The sequence below is a fragment of the Ostrinia furnacalis genome, unplaced genomic scaffold (genome assembly GCF_004193835.3).
Source record: "Ostrinia furnacalis isolate ACB-3 unplaced genomic scaffold, ASM419383v2 OfSCF1404, whole genome shotgun sequence".
Classification (NCBI taxonomy): domain Eukaryota; kingdom Metazoa; phylum Arthropoda; class Insecta; order Lepidoptera; family Crambidae; genus Ostrinia; species Ostrinia furnacalis.
The window spans coordinates 14,252-37,247 of NW_021131643.1; the positions used below are offsets into that span (position 1 = coordinate 14,252).

General features: G+C 38.8%; 1 protein-coding gene across 1 annotated transcript; it reads right to left on the reverse strand.

The window, feature by feature from the left end:
- Nucleotides 1-457: 457 nt before the first annotated feature.
- On the reverse strand, nt 458-21,928 carry SdhA (succinate dehydrogenase, subunit A (flavoprotein)). The gene is made up of 10 exons (XM_028304185.1): nt 21,747-21,928; nt 20,975-21,233; nt 20,134-20,207; nt 19,331-19,506; nt 17,595-17,747; nt 16,397-16,554; nt 10,860-11,024; nt 8,395-8,594; nt 6,993-7,190; nt 458-661 (listed from the first exon to the last, which is right to left on the reverse strand). Exons 1-10 carry the CDS (start codon nt 21,792-21,794, stop codon nt 458-460), a joined length of 1,635 nt encoding a protein of 544 aa, XP_028159986.1. The 5' UTR covers nt 21,795-21,928.
- Between the last annotated feature and the right edge of the window lie 1,068 nt (nt 21,929-22,996).

A 22,996-nucleotide genomic window follows, 5' to 3' on the forward strand; every position in this document is an offset into this window, starting at 1 on the left:
GGTGACAGACAATGAGATCAAATAAGTTTTACATTATTTTCTTGCGAGATTTTAAAGGACANATCTGTGCTATTAATAAATAGTTTCAGAAAAGCAGGACGTCTCTTTCATTCGAATTTTTTATAAAGTTAACCTAATTAAGTGGTAAGTTAATTTACATTCATTTACTTTCTATCAGTAAGTTCAGATTGTGAAATAGCAATTACCCACTTTATGTAAGAAACTAAACCTTCATCATCATCATCATTTCAGCCATAGGACGTCCACTGCTGAACATAGGCCTCCCCCAATGCTTTCCACGTTGATCGATTGGTAGCAGCCTGCGTCCAGCGCTTCTCTGCTACCTTTACGATGTCGTCGGTCCGCCTTGTTGGAAAACCGGCTGTGTAGGCGTACCGGAAAACGCAACTTAACCTTACTCCAAAGTAATTTGACTTCCAATCTCTAGGTAATCCGTTCACTCAAATATTTTACTATTCTGTGGGACTCTGAACCTTATACTAACTGCATACGCACCTTCTTCAAGCGTGCTCTGCTGCCGGAAGACAGCTGCGTTTTTCTGCATGCACTTCTGCATACGTAGACGCAGGTCAGCGGTGGGAATAGCTCCATTCGCGTAACGGATCTGGTCCAGGTTCGCGATACTGGCTTCACCGGTTGACTGATGAAAAAATGTATTATTAGTGAATAGTACAGTAGACAGTGTATCGAACTATACATTTTTGGAGCAAAATAGCAACTATTATAAATGTATAAGATGCCACAAAGTTAGCTTTATGTACTGTCGTCTGTACATAAATCATAACGGTGTCATACTCAATTAACTAGTAAAAAAAAAATGTTTTATTAAAAGGACAATGGGCAAAATGGTACCCGGCTCCAATAGATATGCTTCTAATGTCGTTTGAAAGGTCTTAACAAGACGAACAACTTTTACTATGGCCATCAGCCTCAGATCTGGTTGTGTTCGAAGATAAACATATTTTTTTGCAAAATGGTACCCGGCTCCAATGGTTATGTTTGTAGTGTCATTTGAAAGGTCTTACCAAGACGAACAACATTTACTATGGCCACCAGCCTCAGATCTGGTTGCGTTCGAAGATAAACATACTTTTTGTGTAACCGAAGTATCATACGTGTCCATCGTATGGTACTTAGGTTATGCGAGGCATGAAGGGTTTACTGCTGCAGCATCCTTCCTTAACTCTATAATTATTGATAGGGATAATTGTGAAATAAATGTTTTTATTTGAACAACTACTACCCTCTTATTAATAAAAAGTTATACCTAGGATGAACCTTGGATTAAAATGACATTTCCATACCAAATGACAATTTAAGCCAGAGTTCAACTAGGGTGTAACTTTTATTAATAAAGGGGTTGGAGTTTTATTACTTCTTAAGGGTTTTATTATGGGCGAATAAACCCACAATACCCAATAAGTCCACCCACAAGATGGACCGACGACCTCATAAAGGTAGCGGGAAGGCGCTGGATGCAGGCCGCCACCAACCAGCCATTGTGGAAATCATTGGTTGAGGCCTATGTTCAACTAGACGTCCTATGGCTAAAATAATCATGATGATGATAATGAAAGCGAATAAAGGGCTAATGGCTTGGGTAGTTCATCGTAGGTATAATCCTTTCCTTTTCAATGTTTATTTTAGTTATATTAATAGATTCTAGTCATAAAACATACTCGTACACATGGATGATTGTGTTATACTTTCATAATAATACTTAGTGGAATTACTGCTTTCAAAACGTGAATTAGAACTGGCCCCATAGCAGAAATTTTTCTACATCTAAAGCAGTGGCGGATTTACAAATTTGCCGCTAGTAGGCCATTCAATTTTTGCCGCCCCTACCTACTGACTTTTGAAATTCAATACGTTAGTTTAATCCCGTAATTAGTATGATTGTGAACTTAATGATATTTCTGTCAGTTACTAGATTATTATTGCAACCCGCTATGTAATGAAGAGTTTAATGTTGACCTAAAAACAGCAGCATGTAGGTACTAATCATAAGGTGGGGAAAGACATGGACTTAAAAATACCTACACTATATGAACACAGACAAAAATATAATGTGTGGTCAGTAAACATTATTTTTGTTAAATATTTTTTATTGCACATAGCAGTTTAAAACAAATACAGACAATTTCTATTGAAATACCTTTAACATATTAACAATCCAGTTATTGGTGACAGACAATGAGATCAAATAAGTTTTACATTTTCTTGCGAGATTTTAAAGGACAATGACCAAAAGTGGTCCAAATGTCCACCACTATTGAGACCTATATTGGCTTATAGTCCATTAAATAGAGATTAACTTTCAGTATGGGACGAAAAAAAAATAAGCTGTCAGTAAAAAGTTATGACCGTATGAAAAATTGTAGTTGTTTACGCGCTAATCTCAGGAACTACTGGTCCGATTTGAAAAATTTTTTTTGTTATGGATAGCCCATTTATCAAGGATGGTTTTAGGTTAATAATATCACCCTACAACCAATAGGGGCGGAGCAGCGACCACCCGACCATAATTCCAATATTGTTGTCTTTCTTCTGAGCTTATTTTTTTTTCTTTTAGCGAGAATCTAACACGGCACACTAAGCGATATGACATAACATGCATAGATTAATCCAAAATGTGCGATGGATAGAATGATATCAAGAACATTTTTCGGATGAAAAGTTATAACATGACTTTTCATTCAGTCATAACTTTTTACTGACAGCATATTTTTGATTGCGGTTTGGTTATAATGAATTGTATTTAGTAGACTATTTTACTACATATAGGTCTCGTTAGTGGTGGACATTTGGACCACACTCCATACATTTTTGGTCATTGTCCTTTGCAAAATCATTAATTATATCGTCNGAAAAGTTTAATGTTGACCTAAAACATCAGCATGTACTAATCATAAGGTGGGGAAAGGCATGACTTAAAAATACCTACACTATATGAACACAGACAAAATAATGTGTGGTCAGTAAACATTGTTTTTGTTAAATATTTTTTATTGCACTTAACAGTTTAAAAACAATACAAACAATTTCTATTAAAATATAACATGTTAACAATCCAGTTAATGGTGACAGACAATGAGATCAAATAAGTTTTACATTATTTTCTTGCGAGATTTTAAAGGACAATTACCAAAAGTGGTCCAAATGTCCACCACTAATGAGACCTATATTGGCTTTTAGTCCATTAAATAGAGATTAACTTTCAGTATGAAACGAAAAAAAAAATAAGCTGTCAGTAAAAAGTTATGACTGTTTGAAAAATTGTAGTAGTTCACACGCTAATCTCAGGAACTACTGGTCCGATTTGAAAAAATATTTTTGTTTGCCCATTTATCAAGGATGGTTTTAGATTATATAACATCACCCTACAACCAATTGGGGCGGAGCAGTAAAGACAAATGTTGTAAAAATGGGAAATATTATTCAAACTACATATTTTCACGCGTACAAAGTCGTAGGCACAGCGAGTTTATTATATAATTAAATTCATCTATGCGTATTCAACATGCGTAGATTAGTCCAAAATGTGCAATGGATAGAATGATATCAAGAACATTTTTCGGATGAAAAGGTAAAAAACATGACTTTTCATTCAGTCATAACTTTTTACTGAAGCATATTTTTGATTGCGGTTTAGTTATAATGAATCAGTATTTAGTAGACTATTTTACTACATAGGTCTCGTTAGTGGTGGACATTTGGACCACACTCCATACATTTTTGGTCATTGTCCTTTGCAAAATCATTAATTATATCGTCGTATGAAATCTTTTTCATAAGTTCTGACTCTATGCACAAAAGAGGTAAAGCAAAGCTTTTCTTGACTTAAAGTAGATCGTAGATAGTTTTTATCCCGTTTTAAGCAAGAAAAACTTCTCTCATCTGAACAATTTGTCACCGGTGTGCACAGAGCCATGCGAAGTGCTATATCCAGTATAATTAGCTAAGAACTACTTAANAATTATATCGTCGTATGAAATCTTTTTCATAAGTTCTGACTCTATGCACAAAAGAGATAAAGCATTAAGCTTTTCTTGATTTAAAGTAGATCTTAGATAGTTTTTAACCCGTTTTAAGCAAGAAAAGCTTCTCTCACCGGAACAATTTGTCACCTGTGTGCACAGAGCCATGCGAAGTGCTATATGCAGTATAATTAGCTAAGAACTACTTAAAGGTAAACAGAAAGACCAAGGCTTGGTAAAACAGGGTGACCCAGAAGAAAAATCACTTTTGAAAATTCAAGGAAACGAAAACTGTACATTTTTATAGAACTTTAACTATTGCAATTTAAAGAAAATTTAATGCAATTTATTTTTAAATTTACCTTTATTAAATTACATCGCCCAGGAGATTTCCTTGACGCTTACAACATTCGATCAACATATTATCTTGAAATGTGTTCGTTAGAATTACCTCGAAACCTATTTTCAATTTTTTGCCGAATGCTCAGCTTCAGTTGCTGCATGGTTGTTGGATTATAAAAGTATGCTCTATTCTTAATGTAACACCACAAAAAATAATTTTCTGGAGTGAGATCAAGGCTTCCTGGTGGCCAGGAGATGTCACCCCTGCCTGAAATATTTTTTTTTTGTGGGAACATGTCTCTTACCATCTAAATGCTCTACTTTGAAGTGTGACACGTAGCACCATCTTGATGAAACCAATGAAACCAAGTGCTCCGGTCATAACCTTGCGAATCTTGCAGCTTTGAAATCAAAAAGCTTTTCAGCCTACCAGTATAGCGCTCTCAAAAATTAATCATCCTTTCAACGCAACAAACCAATTAAGCAGTGGTGAAATCTCACTGCCTCTAAGAAGCGCTAATCTCATTCCAGCAGACTTTTTTTTGTGGGGTTACCTTATGAGCAGAGTATACTCTAATAATCCAAAAACTCTGCAGCATTCATCTATCCTGAATCAATTTTGAGGTAACTCTAAGGGCTCTTGCACACGACGCCGCCACCGCGCCGCCGCCGCGCTATCGCCGCGCGCCGGCCGCTACACTGTTCATACGCACCGAGTAAGTAAAACCGCCGCCGCGCCGCCGCCGCGCCATCAAAGCATAATTTCGCGCGCGGCGCGGCGGCGGCGCGGCAGCGGTGTTCACGCGGCGCGTATAAACAGTGCAAAGACGCGGCGACGGCGCGGTAGCGGCGTCGTGTGCAGGATCGCTTGCAAAAGTTTTCCAAAATTTTGATGTATGTTGACCGAATGTTGTCAAGGGAATCACATGTACGATAAAATTTATAAAAGATAAAAGGTAAATTTTAAAATAAATTGCACTAAATTTCCTTTAAATTGCAATAGCTAAAATTCTACAAAAATGTACAGTTTTCGTTTCCTTGAATTTTCAAAAGTGAATTTTCTTCTGGGCCACCCTATAAAACAATATACACGAAGTTGTGGAGAGATGGTACTCGTGCTAGGCTCCGAAGATCCTGTGTTATGAGTTTTTTATTTTATTTTTATTAAAACGCTATTGGAATATTTTAAAATTCATGATCACATAAGTATGTACCTAAGTATATATTACAGTGCGTTTATTAATCGTTTATTTATTTATATGGATTGTGTATACGTATAATTATTTTTTTTTTCCTGTAAAAAAAAATTGCTTAAATTTGCCGCCCCTCTAAATCTGCCGCCCTAGGCACTGGCCTACTTGGCCTATTGGTAAATCCGCCACTGATCTAAAGGCCTTTTGAAATATATATTGGTTATGGCTATTGGAGCGGGTACCACTTTCCATACATTTGTGCCCATCATCCTTTGACCATTATGAGTAAACAATTTTTTTCCTAATTAAGATTAAAATGGGTTTATTTGAAGTCGAATAAGTATTTAACGGTATCATGTAAGACTCGCATAAGGCTTGGATATGTAAAAATGAATTCTTCAACTGAGTGAATCAAACTAAGGGCCATATTCTGAAAAGATACTCAAATGTATATTCAATATTAAGCAAACGATTAACTAAATTCAACTAATCATAGGCCGCAAAAACAATTTTGTCTATCTTCTATCTATGGAAACATTCCGCTTATTGTATCTCGTTTCTAAGGTTTTTTTGTTGATCTATTTTAATTTATTAGCGGCGTGACGATAAATAATAAATAAACTTGTTGTCAACTTATGGTAGACACAATAAATAAAACATATTCCAAAATACGTTATCTCTGTAACTAGTTTCTTCAGTTTAGCGTTACTCAAAGGTCAAGGGTAATACTAATTTTAGAGACAATACAATAAAACGCGTATTATTTAGCGTGATAATGGAAGAATACATTAGCTACAGTCGTAAAAACTTAATCACTGAATAATCTTCATTTCCATGACATAATAAACTGCCAAGAGTGAGTCGGAGTTGCACATCATCTACAGACCTCGGCACGGCTTGATAATTTGATATGCATGCAGTCTTCTTATTTATATCGTACTGCTTTTCCTATTAAAATATTCTTCCAAAAACAGAAAACCCTTTTTTTTTTTTATCCACAACGAGGAAGTTCTTGGCCTGTATCTCACCTGATGGTAAGTGACGATCAGGCCGAAGGCGGATTTATCTCTAAAAGCAACCTTGTGTTCGAGAATAGATTGATGGGTAAATTAGATCACCCATAAACAAAGAAGCATAGATTCATGTCCTTGAGCGGCGCCTGCGCATCTCTTGGAAACCATAGTGCAGTGCTCGTCTGTCTGATTGGACGACAGAAACCTTAGCTTAAATGGCATGTCATAAATGCGATTTTCCTTTACATTTGTAGCGAACAGACAGGCACTACGCGATTTTGCACGAGCATTAATAGAGAAAACAGCATAGATAGACTCATGTCCTTAAGCGGCGCTTACTCATCATTTCGAAGTCACAGAGCATCGTCTACCCGGAGGGACCTTAAGTTGAACATTATAAATGCGATTTTCCTTTAGAAAGAAAGAAGTATAGATAGACTTACGTCCTTAAGCGGCGCCTGCGCATCGCCCGGCTTGGCGATTTCAGCGATCGTGAGCGCACAAGCGCGGCCGAATACTACGATGTCGAGCAGCGAGTTGGCGCCCAGTCGGTTGGCGCCGTGAACGGACGCGCAAGACGCCTCGCCGGCTGCGAATAGGCCGGGGACTACGCGGTCTTGACCGTTGTAGTGTGTGATCACCTAGTGAAAGATAGGATTGGTTTACAACTGACATTTCTATAATGAATCAGACAAATCTTTGCATAAATTACATGTTAAAATTAGGGTTTCTTTAGACACAAAGACAACAGTACCTTAGCACTGCGTTATAACGTAGCGTAGTTTGGATGTCATATTGACAACAAATCCCGTACCGATTTACCGCGTGAGATGTGACGCCGGCATAAGCTAAAATGTATACTAATGAAAATCGTCGTTGGATGTTCTCTCACACCACAATCGTTAGAAACTATTCAACGAATGGAAATTGCTCTCCAAATGCGTGTCCTGTAAAATGTGTGTCGGACATCTCCCACATTTTGCCAATGCGGAATACTTAAACCTACACAAGCTCTAATTTGTCTTTAGACCTAAAGATTTAATTAACTATGCAATAAGGTTCATAATTAAATGTTTTCACACTCACCTCGCCGCGGAAGTTGGTGGGCGTGCCTCCCATGTTTTAGTGCACAGTGGGCAGGACCGGAATAGGCTCCTTGGTGACGTCAAGTTGACTTGGTGACGTCAAGTCAACTCCCGCAAATATTATTCCGTCTCGGAGATATCGGCCATATAGTAATCATGACAGACACTTAGCTACGGTTGCCTAGCAACAGTCTCACCTCGCCGCGGAAGTTGGTGGGCGTGCCTCCCATGTTGTAGTGCACAGTGGGCAGCACAGGGATGGCTCCTTGGTGACGTCAACACCCGCTAATATTATTCCGTCTCGGAGATATCGGCCATATAGTAATCATGACAGACAGTTAGCTACGGTTGCCTAGCAACAGTCTCACCTCGCCGCGGAAGTTGGTGGGCGTGCCTCCCATATTGTAGTGCACAGTGGGCAGGACCGGAATAGGCTCCTTGGTGACGTCAAGTTGACTTGGTCACGTCAAGTCAACTCCCGCAAATATTATTCCGTCTCGGAGATATCGGCCATATAGTAATCATGACAGACACTTAGCTACGGTTGCCTAGCAAGTCTCACCTCGCCGCGGAAGTTGGTGGGCGTGCCTCCCATGTTGTAGTGCACAGTGGGCAGGACCGGAATAGGCTCCTTGGTGACGTCAAGTTGACTTGGTGACGTCAAGTCAACTCCCGCAAATATTATTCCGTCTCGGAGATATCGGCCATATATACTAATCATGACAGACACTTAGCTACGGTTGCCTAGCAACAGTCTCACCTCGCCGCGGAAGTTGGTGGGCGTGCCTCCCATGTTGTAGTGCACAGTGGGCAGGACCGGAATAGGCTCCTTGGTGACGTCGACGCCCGCGAAGATCATGGCCGTCTCGGAAATACCGGGCAGGCGCTGCTTGAGTTGTTCGGGCGGCAAGTGGTGCAGTTGGAGGTGCACGTGGTCCTTCTCGGGGCCGCAGCCGCGACCTGACGAATTTAATAGAAATGTTTGATTGTAATGATGTATACTTAATGAAAGTTGGCACCACTGGTAAGGGACAGGATCATACTCAGCAGTGGTGGCACCACAGTGCGTGGAAATGCGATAGTCCTCTTACAGCTTCAGCGCTCGCCAGTTGGCCCTACTGTCTTAGCCACAGTGAGCCGAAATACGGTAGCCCTCATTGTGTTCACTAATTGGCACCACTGGCGGTTAATGTCTTGTGGCTAAGAAGTTGGCCAACTGGTAAGCTCTGACGGGTAGGACTATAGGATTTTCAATCAATAGATTGGCGCCACTATCGAGTAAGCTTCATAATTGAATAAATGATGGAACTGTTTTATTTAAACTCTAATTGAATCAACCAATAGTACTTTATGTCACGAATGATTTTGCATAGTAAATGACAAAGTTTAAATTAAGAGATCAATATAATACACTTGCGAGCAAAAGTATGGAATCACTTACATGAAGTTGTTTCCACGCGATCTTGTGTACTAACCAATTTGTTAGTAACAAAAAAAGTAGCACCATTTTAAAGATTTAACTTTTAACTTTAAATTGATACCAAATTCATTTAAATCACACCAGTATTTAAAAAGATATCCCGGCTGATGTGAAGAAGTAAGGAAAAAGACATGTATCAACTGTTTGATACGTCGCGAGTTGCGGCCTATTTACCCCCCATAAAAGCAAGTGTTTTCGGATTTTTGCTTTCACACGTTGATCCATACACATCTCCGCTTCTTTTGACACTTTACCTGGGATTCTACACCTTCAGAAGCAGCACAAATCGTTGCACTATTGCAAGAAGGGCTCAGCCAGCGGGCTGTCGCACGTCAGCTCCACATAAGCCAGTCCTGGGTTTCGAAAGTTTTAAGACGCTTTTGGGAGACTGGTGGCTTTATCCCGAGACCAAGTTCTGAACAGCGCCGGTGCACATCGCAGAGGGATGACCGTTTTTTCATGTCAACCTCTCTACGAAATCGTCATTTGACTGGTATCGACGTCCAGCAAGAGCTCAGAAATGTTCGTAGGATAGCTGTTAGCAAGTGGACAGTTCGTCTAAGATATAAACAATAGAATTTGACTCCAAAAAGGCCTGCCACAGGCTTGAAACTGACGGCAGGTCACCGATAAGCACGCTTTCAATTTGCTCCTACACATCTCGATGGGAAGTCGAGCAAGCCACCCCCATAAGCCAATGTTTTAGCGAACCAGCACTGCACAAATCGCTCCCCAGGCCGTCTATAGACCCGACCTCTTCGACTGCTGCACTGCAAAAACAGTCTGCATTCATCGGAGAACAAAACTCGCCTCCATTACTCGCCTTCCGAGTGCGAGCTAATTGAAAGCGTGCTTGTCGGTGACCTGCCGTCAGTTTCCAGCCTGTGGCAGGCCTTTTTGGAGTCAAATTTTATTGCTCATATCTTAGACGAACTGTCCACTCGCTAACAGCTATCCTACGAACATTTCTGAGCTCTTGCTGGACGTCGATGCCAGTCAAATGACGATTTCATAGAGAGGTTGACATGAAAAAACGGTCATCCCTCTGCGATGTGCACCGGCGCTGTTCAGAACTTGGTCTGGGGATAAAGCCACCAGTCTCCCAAAAGCGTCTTATAACTTTCGAAACCCAGAACTGGCTTATGTGGAGCTGACCTGCGACGGCCCGCTGGCTGAGCCCTTCTTGCAACAGTGCAACAATTTGTACTGCTTCTGTAGGTGTAGAATCCCAGGTAAAGTGTCAAAAGAAGCCGAGATGTGTATGGATCAACGTGTGAATGCAAAAATCCGAAAACACGTGCTTTTATAGGGGGTAAATAGGCCGCAACTCGCGACGTATCAAACAGTTGGTACATGTCTTTTTTCTTACTTCTTCACATCAGATATCTTTTTAAATACCGGTGTGATTTAAATGAATTTGGTATCAATTTAAAGTTAAAAGTTTAATCTTTAAAATGGTGCTACTTTTTTTGTTACTAACAAATTCGTTAGTACATAAGATCGCGTGGAAACAACTTCATGTAAGTGATTCCATACTTTTGCTCGCGAGTGTATAATATCAATATTTTCAAAATACCTTTTTGCAAGCTGAATAGAAGAAAATAAATGAATGTTTTTTTCGAAGAGTTTAAATTTAAAATGTAATTGTGAAGAAAATCAATCATCACAATGCCACTTCAACATAAGATATTATTAAATGCTTTTTATCGTTCAAAATGTTTTCTAGTAATGAACAAAACCCATACCTTCCATGATCTCCACGGTCATAGCCCGGGAGACGACGTCTCGGCTGGCCAGATCCTTGGCTACTGGGGCGTAGCGCTCCATGAATCGCTCTCCCTTCGCGTTGACCAGGAAGCCGCCCTCACCTCGGCAACCCTCGGTCATGAGGCAACCCGCTCCGTAGATACCTGGAATATACATAGATATGTAATAAATAATAATGCTGCCATGAATGAATGCGAAGATTATGTCATAAAACGGGCCTTAGAAGAAAGGTAGAGGACGCCCATTGGCCACCTGGCGGTCCACTTCTCACACTTGACCTTCACTGGTTGGGATTTTATTGGCGGTCAAGCTGTAGATCCTGGCTACACAGGAGTTACAGTGGTGGGAAAGAGAGGTGGGAATAGTCCCGTGGCGGTCCACGCTGGCCAAGAACTTAGAGAGTGCCCAGAAAAATATTTCGGCAACCCAGGACAGACTGTCCTGGCGCCTCAGTACAAGGAGAGCTGACCCCAAATCATGGTAAATAGGGCTAGGGAAAAGAAGAAGATGTAAGGATGCTGTCACAATGATTTACAGATGGTTCGTTTCAACAAAAGGTTGTCTAATTATGGATAAAGGGCCACAATAATCGATCCTGCACCGCCCGCATTTCCGAGGAATAGGAGTGGGAGGCCTGCCTACATTATATTTCCGTACATGGTCGTCACTCGAGAACATTAATTTATCTAAAGAACCATTAATTAATTTTGAAAATTATAAATAACTTGAAAAAATCGAACTGCCTAAGGCGGGAATTGAACCCACGATGTAGGGTAGGTATACTCAACATTGATGAAACAAACGCTGGCCGTAACAGCGTATTACACTTGAAAATTTCGACGGGTTCATCCAGTGTCTAAGTAGCTCAGTTGGAAGAGCAGTCGCCCGGCAAGCGGAAGGTCGTGGGTTCAATTCCCGCCTTAGGCAGTTCGATTTTTTCAAGTTATTTATAATTTTCAAAATTAGTTTGAGATGCGACTCTTAACGCTAAAAAATAAATAACTAACCATTAATTAAGCTGTCATTTTTATACCCTTGCAGATTTCAGAGGCCAAAATCTATCTAAATACGACTACACTGTTAGCTCCATAATACAAATTAACTTATTCAAGCACTTGATTGGTCAAATATTTATAGGTTTGAATTTGTTCTTGAGTATATTTCTACTCTAATACATAAGTCTAGTAGTAAATTATTATAACATTGGTTTTAGTATCGCGCTTGACATTACAATATGTTATAGAGTACATGTCTAAGCATACACAAAGTTAATAAGCGCATTGTTTTACATTGTTGATTTTCTTAAATCACATCGACTTTTATGTTACGATTTTAAATAATAGTGTAGGTTTGTTGATTCCTACTTATTGGAATGCCAAATAAACATCAAGTGTATTACTGATAACTTATTGTTTGCTGTTCGTCTCCGTAGTAAATGATCATCTGTAGTTTGTACATAGGACTTTGACTGTATTATTTTTGTCTTGCAATATTTTATTAATACTACTGAAGTACCTACTCGGCTTAAGTTTTCTGTATTCTATTGTAAGATATGGAATATATTTGTATGACGAATTCGTGACTTCTCACTTTCGCGAATAATAAAGTATTCAGTCCGTACAGATAATAAAAATATCAAAACCTTTTCATAAACCTAATACAATTTTAATGCATCTCAAGTGCCTCTATAAATGCGGATTACATAAGCCCTCGTAATGGTCGAATGTAAACAAAGATTGCATAGTGTTCGAGATTATGAATCACTTAGATATCATTTGATAACACTGCACAACAGCATTTCTGATGATTGGGTTATGTTACATGATATTAGTCCAATTTTTAATGACGATTTCAAATCTGTGATTGAAATGTCTGTATCAGCTCTGGTTAAAAAAATATGACACTTGGGTCTTTTTGTAAAAAAACACTCTTTTTTTAGAGATTATCCTGTTTTATGAAGTTGTTAAGTTGAAAAAACTTTCTTTTATTTGACTTCCTTGCTGATGCTGAAGGTAGACAGCTCTTCTGAATGATTCAACAGCAGTCAGCCATCATGTCATTGTGTGCATTCCAGTGGCCCTGATAGCGTCCCTCTATCGTACGAAGGCCCTGGTGGATTTGCTCGCCATGTTCTTCACTTAGATCCTTAAGAGTTGTGATAAAATTGTTCAGGTGATTGCGAAGAGAGTGTAATTCGATGTTTATATTACATCCAACCAAAAAAACATGTTTGTAAGTGACTCATACGTTGTTCGATGTGTAAGAATAGTAAGATTTTTTCGGATTTTGCAAAAAAAAAATTAAAATGCCAAAATAACTCATTCCATGTCTTTTCGGAAGACTTAAAGATCCTAAATCTCTAAAACGATCGTTTAAACCGTCTTGGCTACATGGTTTTCAAAATTTCGGGTCACATTCAAAGTCTCTACCACAATGACAGTTTTCGCCTCAAAATCCTCATGTGAAGTATCAACATGAGGTTCAGGTGACTTCTTAGGGTTGAAAAGACGTCTACATGCCAAACGTATGCAAGGAATTACCATTTAGTTCAATATTTTTTGGTTAGTACCATTTTTGTTCAAAAATAAAAATAACAGTCGTCGCGATGGTTCAAGGGTTCCTTTCAGATCATAGCGGTTTCGTACCTAAATCTAAACATATTCTTATTTGTTTATAAACGTAAAAACTCAACGCATCTTTTCCACGCCTTTTACGGAATTCAAGGCTTATCTTTCATTTCCACTGGGTCCCCAAACTAATTTTTTTATGCCAATTTTACGAACTTTGTCACATTTAAACGGATTATTTAAACATATCCTCTCTGCAAATGAAACAAAATTGACTTAGATCATTCACACAAACACTTCTTAATACTACCATATTAAAATATACAAAGAAAACATAGTATTTTTTGAACTGTCGGCGATTTAAGACTGAAATTTAGCAATTTTTGAGTGAAAGCTATAACACGTAAACAAGAGCTGCTACGAAAAAATGGACGGCAGATTCAGAATCAGCGACGTCAAATTAGTAAACATCATGTAATGAAAGTCAATCATCAGCCAAAAGTTGCAATTTTGTTGTGCAGTGTAATCAGTATCAACGCACGGTGATCAATAATGAGATATTAGGTGGATAATATTCAAATTTGACATTGTGAGGGTAGTTAAAACAAATCATCGCGATGTGATTGGGGGTACTTACCTCATATTCTTGTTGAATATGAACGGTTAAAGGTAAGTCATTACTGAGATACCAGCTAGTAAATGCAGTGCTCTCGCTAATTTGTACTGATTTGTTGTATTTACTTCCTGTTTTCGCGCACAGTTATCTGTTTGGTTTGACTTATACAGTGCATTATTGCGTATTATGAAATATGGTGCACATTAATTAAGGTATGTACTTCATTTTCTATAACACTTAGTAAATGTTAATTGTTATAGTAATTTAGAAAAAATATTCAAAACTTAGCTTAAAATTTTAGGTATTTTATTTTATTTTAGAGCCTGTATCTTACAAGGAACATATTAGAACATGGAAATTTTGGTACTGGTAGATAGCTGGAAGTCTGTATTATGGTATTCAATAAAAAAATTTACCCCAAACTACCCCTGCCTGAACAAACTTTTCATTTTTGCAGGAAACGAAAGTACNTGCGCGAGAGATTCTTCCAAAGTGATAAAATGAGAATTTTAAAGTTACTACTACTTTCCTCATGAACGCATAGAGCTATTTAATTGAAATTCATATCAAATAATCAGGTCCATAGTACCTTTAAGCTGTAACAAAATCAAAGTTATATACCTACAGGTTTGTACGGAACCGGCCTCGGTGCGCGAGTCCGACTCGCACTTGGCCGGTTTTTTAAGATTGTAGTCTCAAATACATTATTTTAATAAAGATATATTTATTTACTTAATGATATTTTCAATAACATTATTAGATAATTGTAATTTCAGATTAAAATATTTTTGTCATCCTAAATTCTGATTATTGATCACTGTGCAACGGCCTAAAACTTATAATCAGGATAAAATGCGTACAACTAAAACGCACGGCAAAGCTATAGTAACAATAAAATTAGATCCTTCAAAATTAAATTCAAGACAAACCGAATAAAGCCACAATGTTTAATGGTTTATTCAAGTCATCGGAAATTTCATAATCATTTTCTTGTCTGATTAAGATAAGTTATCAGATGACGTGAGCAGCTGTGTGGGTGGCACGGCGTTGTTTATTTTTATTTTTGAATAAAGGTATGATTTCGTAGCCGCATTCATGCAGCAGCAGCAGACTACCTGTCGTCGCGACTTTTTTATGAATAAGCTCTCAATGCTACATGCTATGACACGTCGTTAGCAGGTTTTTATAGATTTACGTAAAAACCATTGCGTCGCGGAGCGGCACCACTAGTTTTCCTTGGATTTGTAAGAGGTCTTACGTCTTACACAATACGCCGCCACGTTTTCTATGCAGCAATACAGTGCAGTAGGTACTGCTGCGTGCAGCGGAGTACAGAATCATACTTTAACTCTTAATTATGAACTTCTCCTATTTCTTCTGATAATTTCGCTGAGGATCCAATTACAGAAACTTTCCCTAGGGATAAACTTGATCTTCACTGCTTGGATTTCATTGGAGGCCAAGTTGGAGATCCTAGCTATTCGCAGCGGCGGGAACGAGAGGTGGGAATAGTCACGTTTAGCCAAAATTATTTTATACACTCACCGGTAGGATGGAACTGCACGAACTCTATGTCCTCGTTCTGTAAGACGGCGCGCGCGGCCATGGAGGTGCCGTCATCCGTTCTCGGCTAGGAGCCTCTGTTCTTGGCATGGAGCCTGAGTTAACATGATATAACTACGTCCCCCTGCTTCAGTAGAGACACTCACCGGTGGGATGTGAAACTGCACGAACTCCATTATCCTTGTTATGGACGCGTGTGCTCGCGGGCAAACGCCTCGTATCTAGCTTGGAACCTTACCATATATGATGTCGCTGCTGTCATCATTCCTCTTACGAGCAATGTGTTCTGTTTTTGGGCATATTGCTGCGACGCTGGCCCCGCCCCCTTTTCACATCTCCCTTTGGTTTCTGCGATCTGTGGTAGCCACTCACCGGTGGGATGGAACTGCACAAACTCCATGTCCTCGTTCTGTAAGCCGGCGCGCGCGGCCATGGCGGTGTCGTCATCCGTTCTCAGCTAGGAGCCTTTGTTCTTGGCATGGAGCCTGAGTCAACATGATATAACTACGCCCCCCTGCTTCAGTAGAGACAATCACCGGTGGGATGTGAAACTGCACGAACTCCATCATATCCTTGTTATGGACGCGTGTACTCGCGGGCAAACTCGCGGGCAACCTAGCTTTGAACCTAAGTACCATATATGACGTCGCTGCTGTCATCATTGCTGTTACGAGCAATGTGTTCTGTTTTTGGGCATATTGCTGCGACACTGGCCCCGCCCCCTTTTCACATATCCCTTTAGTTACTGTGATCTATGGTAGCCACTCACCGGTGGGATGGAACTGCACGAACTCCATGTCCTCGTTCTGTAAGCCAGCGCGCGCGGCCATGGCGGTGCCGTCGCCGGTGCACGTGTGCGCCGACGTGCAGCTGAAGTATGAGCGCCCGGTGCCGCCTGTCGCTAGGATCGTGTTCTTGGCTTGGAACCTGAGGGGATGTGAGGTAATACATAAGTCGCCCGGCAGTTGTTTCGTAAGGCTACGGTCTCCAATTGAACGCTCTAACGTCAGCGTCAAAAGCTTCTATGGAGATCAAAGCCTAGCATAGGTCTACTGTCCATGGAGGCGAAGCTCATTATGAAACTCTGTCGACGAGCGGCAATGTTCTTTACAGAGTTTGTAAGGAAATACATTTGACGTCTTTGTACCTTAATTTATTCAAAAGTAACTGACTAATGATCATTAATTTCAAATGAAATTAAAATCGTAAATTGAAAATAGGTAAGGAATTAAGTGTTTGATTCATAATTAATTAATATTAAAACGAGATCACTAAGATATACTTCCATAAACTACCGACGTCATTTATAGAAGAAAATCGTGGTATTTATTTTAATTGGAGGCATTTTCTGACGTCCGTTAATTGCATTGCTAGTGAAGGAGAATAAAAAGCATTTAGCTTGGTTTTCCTTTAAATAAAGACAAGAGCTCTGTTGCTGTGAATACACAATAGAAATTACATTAATTCTGCTACGTTATTTCCCACATAAAATATGCGGTTTTATCTACATAGGGGCCGTCCATAAATTACGTCATCGATTTTTTCAGATTTTAGACCCCCCCCCCCCTTCAATCATCCTAGCGTCATTTCTTAATGCCCCCCCCCCCCTTCTCCCAAAATTGACGTCATTACCAGTTTGACAAAATTAAAACACTTGTAGAATCACTTTTTATTTTTTTTTAATAGATAGAGTGATTCTTAAGGAAGGTTTATATGTATAATACACGTAAGTACCACGGGCGAAGCCGGGGCGGGCAGCTAGTATTATATGTAATCAGTAGCGGCGGAAGGGGGGGGGGGGGCTATCATTTACCGTCATCCGCAGACCAACCCCCCCCCCCTAATTTAGAATGACGTAATATATGGACGGCCCCATAGTAGGTACACTAAAAAATTTCAATTATTAAGCGTTTGGAGACTGAACCTTACAAACGTGTCTCAAGGTCGAAAATCAATCAATAACTTACCTATGCAGGGTACCATCTTCCAAGTTCAAGGCGATGCATCCCTTGCAGACGCCGTCTTCCATTAGCAAGTCGAGCGCGAAGTATTCGATGAAGTATTCACAGTCGTAACGCAGAGACTGGCCATACAGGGTGTGCAGCAAAGAGTGGCCAGTTCTGTTGATTTAGGAAAGAATAAGTTTAAAAGGCCTTTGTCCAGCAGTGGACGTCTTTCGGCTGAAACGAACGAACGAACGAAGTTTAAAAGAAAGTCGTAAAGGTAGCAGGAAAGCGCTGGACGCAGGCCGCTACCAATCGATCAACATGGAAAGCATTGGGGGAGGCCTATGTTCAGCAGTGGACGTCCTATGGCTGAAATGATGATGATGATGAAGTTTAAAAGAAGCTGTACCAATTATAGTCCTAGGTTGCGTTGCGTTTTGTGCTTGACATTGCCAAAAAAGATACTTTTAGATACTGGTGCAATAATTGACAGCCTTAAAATATATTAAATGCATAAATAATTGACATAGTTGTGCAAGAGTTAATGTGCGCAATTCGATCCCAACTATTTGGATCGAGTGTTCATTATCCGTGTCGTGAGTTACACTCAATTAATTACTACAGCAAATTAGTACTTTGCTCTTTACGTTTGAGAACAAGTTACAACTCTTCGTTCGTTCGTTCTACAACTCTTACTGATAAGAAATAGCAAAACAAGCAATATTTAAATGATCAAACGAACTTACCAAGTGAAGTTCGATCTAAATTATCCTGTTTTCGCCGAAGAGATTTAATTTACCATGTAGTACCCCTGTACGACAACCCAATCCGCACACAATATTCAGCGCAGTAGTAGTAAAAAACAAAAGAGCGGGCAACCCCACCCCTACCACGCTGTGGGCTCGGTGTCCGAGCGGTCTCATTATATTTAGAGAAGAGATGACATTGACGTTTACCTCCAGGGAAGAAGATATAGAAATCTTCGGGTTGGGAGGGACCTTAAATCTCTTCGGCGAAAACAGGATAATTTAGATCGAACTTCACTTGGTAAGTTCGTTTGATCATTCGTCACTACACTGCACAACTTAAAATAATTACGTTTTTTGTCGGTAAAAACGTCCTGGTGACGTCACTTAAGCATTTTTCTTATACTGCGTGCGGTCGTTGCGCGTGCGCACAAAGGAATGAGACCGCTCGGACACCGAGCCCACAGCGTGGTAGGGGTGGGGTTGCCCGCTCTTTTGTTTTTTACTACTACTGCGCTGAATATTGTGTGCGGATTGGGTTGTCGTACAGGGGTACTACATGGTAAATTAAATCTCGGAGGCGAAAGCAGGATAATGTTTATTCAGGTGCTAGTATTGGTAGAACTGAAACATTACGAATATTTTGAAAATTAAAAATAACGAAGCTTTAGAGTAGGCACACACCGTTGATTTTTAGTTGGCCGATAGTTGTGCCCGATTTCAAATTGTATGAAGAATCGGCCAAATCGAATCGGTGTAGTGTGCGCACTCCCATACTGATCAACAGCCCGACTAAACTATCGGCCGACGAAAAATCAACGGTGTGAGCCTACTCTTAAGTAGCTCGGATGAGGGAGCGGTCGCCCAGCAAGCGAAGGGTCATGGGTTCGATTCCCGCCTTGGGCAGTTCGATTATTTCAAGTTATTTATTATTTTCAAATTAGTTTCAGAGCTGAAAAGTAAATAATTACGAATATTAAATTGCTACTTATTTCAAGAAAAAATAATTACCTGTCAGCAACGGCACAGCATCTGTGAGCCTGTCCTCCCTTCCCGAACTTCAGGGACTGTCCACCGAAGGCACGCTGGTAGATCTTGCCTTCAGGCGTTCTGGAGAACGGCATTCCGTAGTTGTCGAGCTCGATTACCGCGTGCGGGGCTTCGCGTGTCATGTAGTGGATCGCATCCTGTTATTAGATGATTGCTTGTCATTATAATGTGTTGTTTATTCAAAAGGCACAAGGCTAAGCGCCCTTGGAGATTGCTATTATCACTTTTGCATCAAAGCATATAATAATCATAATAATAACATGTTCTGAGACAGTTGATAATTCAAAATCAAAAATTATATAACAAATACTACAAATCAAAGGGAATAAATTACGTTGACATTAACACAAATCGAGAACTGATAGTGAGATGTAATAAAATGTTGGATGAGATAAGTAATCCTGGATTATTGCTGAAACTCCATAAATCTCTTTTATCAGTATCCACACTTCATAATATCAAGCAGTGGAAAATCTGGTCAGTTCTAGTCTTAATTTTACATTAAAACTTGGAAATTCATGCTGTCATGTTCTTTTAAACTTATTTATTTACACATTTCACTGTTCCAGTAAGTGTCCAAGTCATTCCAATAATTAACATGTAAATTAAATGTTAAGTGATTTATCTTTGCTAAATGTATTTCCATTTTCAGTAATTCTTAGAAATTCTTGAATTTAAAAAAAAGAAAACCTACTTATGTCTGATGGGAAACTGTTAGGTTTTTGGCTGAGCTACACAAAATCAAAGTTTATAGAGTTTTATACCTGATCTCCAAGCCAATCGGAGCCCTTAACAGTGTCGTACATATGCCATAGCCAACTGTCCTCTTCCATGTTACCTGTTGAATAAACAAAATATTTTAAAATTACATATTTAAATGTAACCAAGTTAAAAGATGTTCACAAATGCAAAGTGTTTGTAAATGAGACATTGTACGGCTTGTGTTAACATACATGACAAGTAGTAGGTACATTTGATGATAATAGACTTGAGTTATTATTCTATTATGTATGTAGTACATGTATGCTATTTTTTGACGAAGGAGTTCGATTTATAATTACATCGCGCTACATGATAAACTAAGTAGGTAAAAAGATTGAGTCTTATTTTTTTAAGAAAACAAATTATTATTATCATCACAAACACTATTTATTTATTTATTATTTATTATAGCTTTATATTCCACATTTTTACAGTTTGATTCAATCAATCTATATCTCTTGTTTGTGGCCCCACTTGGGTAAAAGCCTCCTCCATCTTTTTCCACCTTTCCCTGTCGCTGGCTATGTGCATCCAATTTTTCCCTGCCTTGTTTGTTATGTCATCGGCCCATCTTTTCTTCGGCCGTCCTACGTTTCTTTTGCCTTTTGGGCCTTGCCATTTTGTTGTTTGATAGGTCCACCTCTTATCTTTATATCTTGCCAAATGACCTGCCCAGTTCCACTTCTGCTTTAGGCTAAATTTAAGAGCATCTGATAATTTAGTTTTCATACGGATGTCTGTGTTTCTAGTCTTTTGTATTCTTCTTAGTTTTAAGATACTTCTCTCCCACAAACACAAACACTAAAAGACATATAAATATGTAAACAAACAAAAACTTTATACCTAAAGCAGCATTGATTCCTCCTTGTGCAGCTACTGTGTGAGATCTTGTTGGGAATAGTTTTGTTACGACCGCAGTCCTGAAGCCTTCCTGCACCAGACCGAAGGCCGCACGGAGTCCTGCTCCTCCAGCTCCGATGACCAGAGCATCGTGTTTATGGTCAGTGACAGTGTATGCCTTGGTCGTGTTAGTGTTCGAAGAGGCATTTCTTTGGCTGGCACCTCCAACAGCTAGGTGGAGGTTTCTGTAGACATGTGTAGCCTAAAACAATTTTATATCATATTTATGGAATATTTTGTGAAACTGTTGTAATATTTGGCTTTATTAATCAACTTGTGACATGATGCATGTAATCAGCATTTACAGTTTATGATAATTAGTACATTCTAGAAACTCTTGATTCTCTCTTAATCTTTATTTTAAAGAAATAGCAAAAGAAATTTAAAAACAGGTGTAAAATATTTAGTAACCATTTGAATGTAATCGAATAAGACGAAATTATTGTTATGCGTACAAAAAGTATTATATTGCACCCAAGATTTAGGGTAGGTCCAGTATGTACTTATGTTACCAAAATATTTTTGTTTAGAAAGTCTCTAGACATGACTAATATTTTTAACATTACGTCTGGCTTAAATTAATTTACTTCCTTATTCTAGAACCTAATTTGAACACATTTTTAGTAGTACCAAATGGCGCAATAGTGGTCGGTGTAAATTCGATAAAAACATATTACATAACATAATTTCACCAAATCGAATGATGACCACATACCAATGTTGCAGGGCTACGAGACATAGCGGCTTTCATTATTGCACTCATGATGGAACTCTCTGTCCGCACCTCGAGTACAAAATTTTAAAATAAATTTAGGTGAAATTCACATTCACGCAGCGATTGCGCTCGCTTCGCTCGCCTCGGTTCGTTTATGTCATAGAGAAAAGTAATACATAGGAAATAGAGAACCCTCTCTGTCAAATTTTTGAGCCTACTAATTGACAGCCTGGTGTTAAATTCCCTGTACTTAACCTACGTACGTAACGCTCACATGCACACATAGTACACGCACACATACATACATAAAGTCCACGCACACATACACACAGTTCACGCACACATAGGCCCTCATAACCTTCAAAGAATTATTGTTTTTATGATGTACAATGTAGAGTTTTTTCAAATCCATTATTTTGAAAATATTTATCTTTATGGTGTACGTATTGTATTATTTTCAAAACAATGGATTTGGAAAAATTCTACATTGCACATGAAAATGCAAATAAGTAAACAAAAACTTTTGAATTTAATAATTTTACTTTATTTATGAACACACATAATATTATACACCAAAAGCGTCTTTTCGCAAAGTTTTCAACAACACTAAAAAAGCATTTGCACATTGAGAAAACTCAGATCACTTGTTGAACATAACAGAAAGTTTCTTCGCGATTCACGAAGGAACGAACAAAACTCCGATGAACCAGAACAGCAGCAGGTACGAAGGAATGAACTTGAAGTTGACTCGACTCTTCAATACTTTAATAGGGCCACAGAACTCATAAACGATGGCTAAGAAAACAAATAAATTTATGAAAACAAATATTAGGATACATCACATTTATGAATATTATAGTTATTTATTCGAATGATTACGAGTTTCGATCATTAGTATAGACAAATATATGAAAACAAATATTAGTAAAAACTAAGTGTATGATTAGTGATATTATGAATATCAATGATTATGTTTTTAAATATGTAGGTTTTAAATTTTTTATGAAGAATGATCATTATGGTATCAAATTGTATGAGAAATATTTTCGGATCTCCAATGATAGGAATTGAAAAGTTATGTAAGAAAATGCGCTACCATTAAAAACAATGCTACTTTATACTTCTTCTACTGCTACTTTATTCTAATTAATTATTTGCTACTTGTGCTGTTAATTACAATTCTCAATCCGTAAATAATATCTTCTTTCTACTGTGTTCGTACTACTGTTCTCGTAAAATCATCGTATCCG

Excerpts from the sequence above, each read along its gene's own strand:
- SdhA (XM_028304185.1), bottom strand. The coding sequence starts at position 21,794 with ATGAGTGCAATAATGAAAGCCGCTATGTCTCGTAGCCCTGCAACATTG. Across the intron at positions 19,507-20,133 it reads CCGATTGGCTTGGAGATCAG|GATGCGATCCACTACATGAC; the intron begins GTATAAAACTCT and ends ATCTAATAACAG. Across the intron at positions 8,595-10,859 it reads GACCGTGGAGATCATGGAAG|GTCGCGGCTGCGGCCCCGAG; the intron begins GTATGGGTTTTG and ends TAAATTCGTCAG.